Source organism: Drosophila takahashii, chromosome 2L (genome assembly GCF_030179915.1).
Source record: "Drosophila takahashii strain IR98-3 E-12201 chromosome 2L, DtakHiC1v2, whole genome shotgun sequence".
NCBI classification, from domain to species: domain Eukaryota; kingdom Metazoa; phylum Arthropoda; class Insecta; order Diptera; family Drosophilidae; genus Drosophila; species Drosophila takahashii.
The window spans coordinates 11,277,732-11,285,708 of record NC_091678.1 but is presented as its reverse complement, the minus strand read 5'-3'; the positions used below and the strand labels follow the sequence as shown (position 1 = coordinate 11,285,708).

The 7,977-nt window shown below is 39.7% G+C and overlaps 1 protein-coding gene across 1 annotated transcript; it reads left to right on the top strand.

Moving 5' to 3' along the window:
* The first annotated feature begins 6,277 nt into the window (after positions 1 to 6,277).
* Positions 6,278 to 7,923, top strand: LOC138912817 (uncharacterized). The gene is made up of 2 exons (XM_070214200.1): positions 6,278 to 6,842; positions 7,898 to 7,923. Exons 1-2 carry the CDS (start codon positions 6,278 to 6,280, stop codon positions 7,921 to 7,923), a joined length of 591 nt encoding a protein of 196 aa, XP_070070301.1.
* The last annotated feature ends 54 nt before the right edge of the window (positions 7,924 to 7,977 follow it).

Below are 7,977 nucleotides of genomic sequence, written 5' to 3'. Positions count from 1 at the left end.
TTAGCAGGTCTATGACCAACCGATTTTAAGATATAAATATATTTTAATCTTTCATATTATTACCTTTACTAAAATATAACTAACTGTTCATGAACAATGATTCAAAAAAATATTTATTTTGATATTTATTAATTTTATTATATTTATATTTAACAAGCTCCATAGTTCGTCGTTTAAATATTTAACAATGCTTAGCTTCTGGAATTGCGACTCCTGGCTGACAGGTAATAAGGTCATCAAAACGCCAGAGCTCGATGCGGTTTTGTCGACTGATTTATGAAGTTGTGTGGTCAGCATGCAGCAAGCCAAGCCAGGAGGTAGACTCTAAGGGGGTGGTTCTGGTGGCCCCAGAGGGGGTGTGGAAAGTGCAGCCAACCAGTCGTGACAACTCAATCGAGGACAGCGCGCATACGCCACGTTGTTCGCAGTCACCTTTGTGGAATGGGAATGGGGATGCCAAGGATGTGTCGCTTGGTCAGTCACCGATTTCGCCTTGTGCTCTCCTTCTTCCGGTTGCGTTTTTTGGAAAGCGATTTATAAACGTTGCAAGCATAAATAAACAAACAGATGTTGGCAAAAAAAAGGGAAAGAAAAAATATGTCCAGGGAGGACACCGCATAAAGAACTGACTGGCAACATGTGCCTGGCCTTCGTTTTTCGCGCTGTATTTATTTACTTTTGCTCTTTTATAAAATATTTTTTAATGCAGCCACAGGGCTGCCAATTTGTGCAGATTTATAGAGGCTGCCAACGTCATGGCCGGTGGGAATAAAACCGACAAAAACCGAAAAAAGGAAAAATACATAACCTACGTTCTCTGTTGACAATCGCCACAGGAAGTGGGCAAGCAAGTTGCCAAGGATGCCAGAAATGTGCATGGTTGTTGCTCGTTCTACTGCTGCTGCTGTTACAAAGGGGTCATAACTGATTGCTGCAAACACTTACGGTGGGAGGGAGTGTAGAGTGCAAAGTGGAAAGGGGTGTTTCGGGACACTCGCCGGTTGACTGGACAACGGACAGGATAAAGGACGAGGGACGAGGACAATGCAGCGCATTGAATGAGCATTTGATGGCTGTTTTTACAACGACTCTTGGGCATTCGGGTTACTCGTGACTTATGGGGCGGGAAAACGGGGCCCTCAAGCAACAACTGAATAATTTTAGACAATTCTGAATACTTATTTAAGGTATTTTTGCGTTTATAAATAATATTTTAAATATTGATATTTCTATTTTTTTGCCTAGTAGTATATTAAATTCTTTCATAATTAATAATATGAAATATATACATTTTGATAACATATTTTACATTTCACAACTACAATTAAATTCTGTGCATATTTTATTGCGCAATTCGAAAAATCCCCTAATTCCCTCAGAGCCCCCAGCGTATTTTTGTTAGTAAACATTAAGAGGGAAACAAAAATGCATGCGTTCGGTTAGGGCAAATAAAGAATGGGGGCTTCTCCCTCTGTGTGAGGGGATAATAGATTTAGTATGTTATGCCTGACAGTTACAAGGCTGTCAGCCACTGGCTGTTGTTTCCCTTGGTTTACTGTTGTTTGTATTTTTGCACCGTGGAGACTGCAATTGAATTGCTCCTCAGTCCTGCGTCGCTTGGCCATCGCATCGTCATGTGGATGGTCATCATTAACATTGAGCAACGTCATCGACATCGTCGCAGGATGTGGTGCAATTTGTTGCTTGTGTCGCTGTGTGTAAGTGGGCGTGGCGTGACTGTCTGCCAAATATGAGCACCGGAAATTAACAGCTACCACGCCCCGCAATGAGGGCGAAAATTGAATGGACATCGGACAAACCCCTTCGGGTGGTATAATTACTTTTGTCCCCAAACGGGGGAACAAGGGCTTTTAGTGGCAGCTATCCAGCTATCCATCTCCGATGACCCGGCGGGATCACCGGATCTTAATTAACAAAGGGCCGCAAATTAAAGGCTAATCAGCCACTTGACCACTTTGTCCACTTGACCCGGCCCAAAGAGTTTTTCTCCAGCTCCTGGTCTTGCGGTCACAAAATGGATTTATGATGCATGGCAAACAAGCCGGAACTACTTCAGAAAGTTCTTGCACAGTTCAGACAAACGCATTTGCTTTCCGCTTTTTTATTTCCACCCAACACACCTATTAATATAGACTACTGCAAATGAAGCGAGTTTGGTATTATTTCCACATCTAACTTTAACAATGATTCGGTTTTCCAGTGCGTATTAAAGAAAAGGTGCTAAATAAATGTTTCTATATCGGTTTCAAGTTACTCGTAGAATAAAAGGTTTTAGTTCGTTTAAAAGTGAGGATATATATTTTCTCCAGCCGGGTGAAGAGTTAAAGGAAATGTGGTATTCAAAAAGTGTGCAACTTACAGTTTTTTGAAAACCCCTCCTTAATTAAATCTCTAACTAAATGTAAATAGACACAGTTAATAATAATTCTGAAACATTGCGCTATTATAATTAATATTGTGCATAGTGCTTAAACATATAGTGTTTTTAACTTTAAAAAACATTTACTTCAAGAAACGTTATTGATTTCTTCAATAAAAAAGGGGCTTAAATTATGTAAATGAATAATAACCTAACCAATCCCATAAATACATAAAAAGAAAGTAATTAAAAGTATTATTTTTAGGTTTGTTCAAGTTTTTTAAGGAACTTTTGGTCTCCCTGTTGCCGAATTGACTTTATTTTAGCAATCTACCCTCGTGTTCCTTGAAAGCAAGAAAAAATTGCAGCTCAGAAAGGAAAAAATTCGTAGAGCAGGGAAAACTTTCTCCACATATTCACAAGCCCAAGGAAAGTAAAGGAAAAATGCTGAACGGAGCACAGAAGCAACTTTGCGTGCTTTTGTGAGCGGCAACTTCGTTTGCGTCCGTTTTGAAAATCAGAAATATGCGAAAGCATGTGGGTGAGCATTTGTGTGTTTGGCATACATTAGCATCTCTTGTGTGAGCTGCATACATTTAGGCGCAGTGCAATGCAATGCACAATTGCTTATGAAATTGAGCAAACAAAATTGCGGAATGCTGTAAAATGGCAGCTAATGAGCCGAGCTGCACTCAGAGGTTAACGCAGGAAAAAAGCTTAACTGCTTATAGTTTGATTGCACACCGTACAAAAAAATGTCTACTTCAACTAAATCAGTCAAAATTTTTTTTAGTTTCATATTTTAATTATGATTACTACTCCTACAAAGTAGAAGTGCACTGACACATACAAAAATAATCACTAGAAATGTCGACATTTCAATTGTTTCATTTAAAAAATCTTTTAAATATCTTCAACCATATTTAAACCTTTTTCTACGTGTATTTGTAACCCTTGCTGCCGGAGGAAGCGTGAAGTTTTTATGATTTGCTTGGAAAATATTGATGAAGCCATGAATAATAAAAGTCAGCGCCCACTCTCCTCGCCTTTTCTGTGAGGAAACAAACTCATTAAAAGGTTGCTGGCCAGTCAACCAGTCAACAACTTTGGGCCACAAAACAAGCCATTAAAAAATGTTTAGTACATCGACTATGGCAGAGACAGCCGCAGAAAAAGCAACAGAAACGACAGGCAACTGCCAAACAAGTTCATGGGGAAAAAAATAGAAGCACAAAAATTGAAGGCAAATGTTTAGTGGAAGTTTAGCAGAGTGGTGAAAAAGTTGGAGCAAAAGCGAAAAAACACGAGTGTCCCCTGGGCGCATTTGAGGGGTGTTTTGCACCCCAACCCCCTCCCACTCACCTGTCACGTGTAAAATGCCGAAAGTCCTTCATCCCTGCCTCCCCTGCGAGTGTGTCCTTTTGTGCCCGGCTCATGCAAATTGAAAACAGTCGCCAAACGGCATTAAGAAAGCGAATGAGGCAATGAACTGGGCTTTGTGAACTTGTGTGTAAATTAAAAATTAACTGTCGCCAGGGATAAATTTTCAAACCAAACAACCCAAATGCAAGCACTGCTGCTAAATTGATTTTAATTCTTTTGTGTTGGAAAAATAAAATTTTAAAATAAATAAAAAAATTCAATAAAATATCCCCTTGAAATTCTTTAGCATAAAGAAGACAGTAGATTCCATCGAAGTTAAAAATTAGTTCTATTGAAAATTAAATTTTCAGATTTGGTTTTTCATCAAAGAAATTGTGAAAATTTGGGAGTTTAAACTTTGGCGTCGAATTCCAAAGGCATGGGCAATGGTTTACAGTGGGCCCTATTCCTTACTAATGGCGTTATGTATTGAGAGTAATTAACGTGAGTCCAATTTTATAGGCCACATTATTGAAAATATCGACAAACATCGGTTTTTTGTATTATTAGCTACCGCGAAAACTGTGGATAATAGAATGTATAGGACTTTTACTCAGGACCACCCAAATATACTGAAAAACTAAATTGCTTTTAAATTAAATCTATAGTTTTTATTTGACTTAAAGTCATCCATTTATACTTAGCACCCCATACTGTGGACAAACCTAATCTGCTAATAGTATCAGACTCCAGATGCGGTAGCCGCCCACTTTTATACATTTCCATTCATATACTTTAACATAGATTCACAGAGGGCAGTCGTGCAAATCTAGAAATAAACTTCAAAGCATTTAACATCTGCCCATTGACCAAGAACGCCCCTGACTCGACGGCGATGTAATCTGCACAATGGCATGGCAGAGTTTTAATTGCTATGACACTGCCAAGACACGGCTGACTGGACTGGCCCGGATAAGGGATTCCACCGTACCGAAGAGTGACGCAGGGATCGGGATGGCGATTGGGATCGGGATCGGCTGGTCCAGGGTTTTCGCCCGTTTGCTGTTGTCGTTTTCTAATTTGATAAAGATAAAAATCATTTTGTAAACGCCCTCGACGATGTCGCCGCCAAGTGTGCATGCCCCTGACAGACGGACACGACTGGCGGACGGACACCGAAAACAGGACACTCCCAGGACACTGCCAGTCCAGGAGGACACGCTCTCGCAGCTCGTTGGCTGCTGCTTAATTGAATGCTCATTTCAACGAGCGGGGTCCAGCTCTTCAGCTCTGCAGCGTCGCCGGCTTTAATTGCATTTTTATTTCATTTCCCAGCAATTATCGCAAGTTCGTGTGCAAATTCTATAAACCAGAGGCGGAAGGAGGAGAAACACTGGAAGAAAATTTATCTAAAGTTCAGTAAAAAGGAAATACCATAACCATTATGATTTATTAGAAAAACTTATATAAACGTTCGTTTTTAATAAGAAATATTCTTAAAATCTTCTATTGAATATTTCAACAGATATAATCAAATATTATTACATTTTTTATTACTTATTATTTTAAAATTGAATTAAAATATGTATCTCGGTGGTTTTTCCCAGTGCTTTGGACACTGGCTTGAAGCGTTGGGCATGTGGCACCTGCAACATCCGGAAGGCAAGAGGTCAATCGTGTCATGAGTGTATCTGTGCCATGTGCAACTAGTTAGCAGCTTGTGTGAGTGTGCGAAAGTGTGGTCCGATGTCCTGCGAAACCGTAATTAAAGGTAGCCAGGACTTTTAGCAAGCTCCTTCCCTGTTCCTGCTGATATTTATTGTCGTAGCTGCGCTTTCTGCCCTCTTATTGTCAGTGCAAGTCCAAGTTGCTGCTGCTGCTTGTGATGTTGCTGTTGCTGCTAGTTGTTAGCAAAGCAATTAGCATGAGTTTGTTATTGCAACACACGGCCAGGAGCTGGCCAGGTACAGAAAGACAGAAGGGTAGAAAGTCGCAGGCGACACGGCGACCGTGTCCGGCACCTCCTGAAAGTTTTACACCAAGCCCGGGGGCTATTGCCGCCCCTCCGAATGCCAGCAAATAAGAATTTAATTTATTTACTCTGCAGCGGGCAAAGTGCTGGCAAATGGCCATGTAGCGTTTAACACTCCGCAAACAAATCACGGGTAACTGAAACTTATGAAATAGAGATGTATAGATTAGGGATTGTGTAACTAAGAAGCGGGATATTCGATATATATATGTAGACGAATAATATTAATTTTGCGAAATATAATTTTATTGTATTTATTATCTGCGAAGCACATCTGAATAAACAACAGATATCAATTTGTAAACAAATATTTCAACAATTATTTAGATATCGCAGGCAATCGAAGACAGCCCCTAAGAAATAAAAATTATTATATCATATCTTATTTTTCCTTCTTTCCAAAAATGTAAATAGGCTTATCAGCAAGAATGGGGGGCCCCTTGCCATTTAAATTGATCAAATCCAAAAACCAAAGTCAGTTCATTGAAACCATTCGTGCCGATATGTTGCATTCGGAGACATATTTCTTGATCGCATTGCTTCTTTTTTACGCGGTCAAGTCACAGGATACTTGTTCAGTTTGTGTGCTAAAGGATGCACCAAATCAGTGTGGGGCCTTTTGCCTTTCGGCATTGCATCCCTTGTTTGATCACAATATCCAGCACCAGCACAAGATGAACACTTTTGCAGACGGTCTTTCTGATAGCAAAACTAAATTGGATAGGATCGAGGGTCAACTTAAATCCCTACAAACCTCGATGGAAACTCTGCAAATATCCATGGAGGAAGCGTTGAAGAAAATGATCCAGGAGAACTGCGATACAGGAGTAAAGGAAATACAAGATGATTCCGTTGAGGAAATCGTGCCCAAAAACAATGATACGATTATTCTGCCTGGTTTCGAGCGAATCGGTTCGAGATTTTTCTATATCGAGAAGAAAATAAAGAAAGATTGGGCCACGGCTGAACACATTTGTCGTCGAAAGGGAGGTCACCTTGCGTCAATAGGAAATGAAGTCGAGTTCAACGCCATTACCGATAAACTTAAGATAGCTTGGTACTGGACAGGTATAAATGATCGAAAAATTGAGGGCGATTACGTATCTGTTGCATCCGGCAGGCCAGCACAATACCTTAAATGGATTAGAAACCCCAACAGAAGAGCTAAGGACTGCCTATCATTGTCGAAGTATGGACTTTCAGACTTTTCTTGTGACAAACCTTTTTATTTTATTTGCCAGGGAGATAATATGTAGTAACAGAAATGAACATTTAATTAAATTTCTTATTCTTTAAAAGTAATAATAATAAATATTTGATAAAACATAATCTTTAAAATTTGTTTTTTTATTAATGATTTTTAAAATATGTAAGTTTAATGACTATGGTAAGTAAATCTACTTTCCTGTAGCAACACCTGTCAAAAACATATTCCATAAAAAACTCAATTGTTATTTTTCATTAAGGCCTAGTACTCACTTTAATCGAAAAGCCTACGAAATGAAAATCTCCATACAAATTTTTGATCACGAAATTTTCCGCCTGTAATTTTTGTATAGAAATTTTCGTTTCGTTGCCTTTTTGATTGAAGTGAGTACTAGGCCTAATATAGCACTTATTTAAAAAATATTGTTATAAAGGGAAATTTTAAAGGTTATCTTTCAAAGGACACCTCACCCTTTGATCCATTCTCAACCATTTTCCAATCAGTTTTCCTTACACCAATTCCCCTTTCAAATCGAGCCGCAAGGTTTTTCAAGCCACAGCTAAGATTTAGTTCAACTTTCGCCACCCCAAACCCCGAAGTCTGAGCCATCTCATCACTTACTTCTTTCTTGGGGGTAACCTTCAGCACCTTTTAAGCCGCTTGGCGTGTCCTTCAATGGCTCAAAAATTCGATCCTGCCTCCGGCTCCCACCGGAATCTGTTGCTTTGTTATCCTGGCCCTCTTCTATTGCATTTTATTCACTCGATGGGGAGTTCCCACTCCGCTTGGCTGCATCTCCTTTGGGGCAAACGGGGGTTTGATTTCGGTTTGGTGCCTTTGCCTGGCGGCTTCATCGTGGATTATGCAAAAAGTTTTTCATTAATGTTGGATTTAGATATTTTTTCACGCTCTGCAGCTGTGCTTCCTCAGACCTCCTGGTGAGAGCATTTTTTCGCCAAGCTTCCCCACAGTCCCAGTTTTCCCAAATCCGCTTTT

Bases quoted from the DNA above. Each gene is read 5' to 3' on its own strand.
- LOC138912817 (XM_070214200.1), top strand. From the start codon at position 6,278: ATGTTGCATTCGGAGACATATTTCTTGATCGCATTGCTTCTTTTTTAC. The intron at 6,843-7,897 runs GTATAAATGATC...CACGCTCTGCAG, and splicing joins GATAGCTTGGTACTGGACAG to CTGTGCTTCCTCAGACCTCC.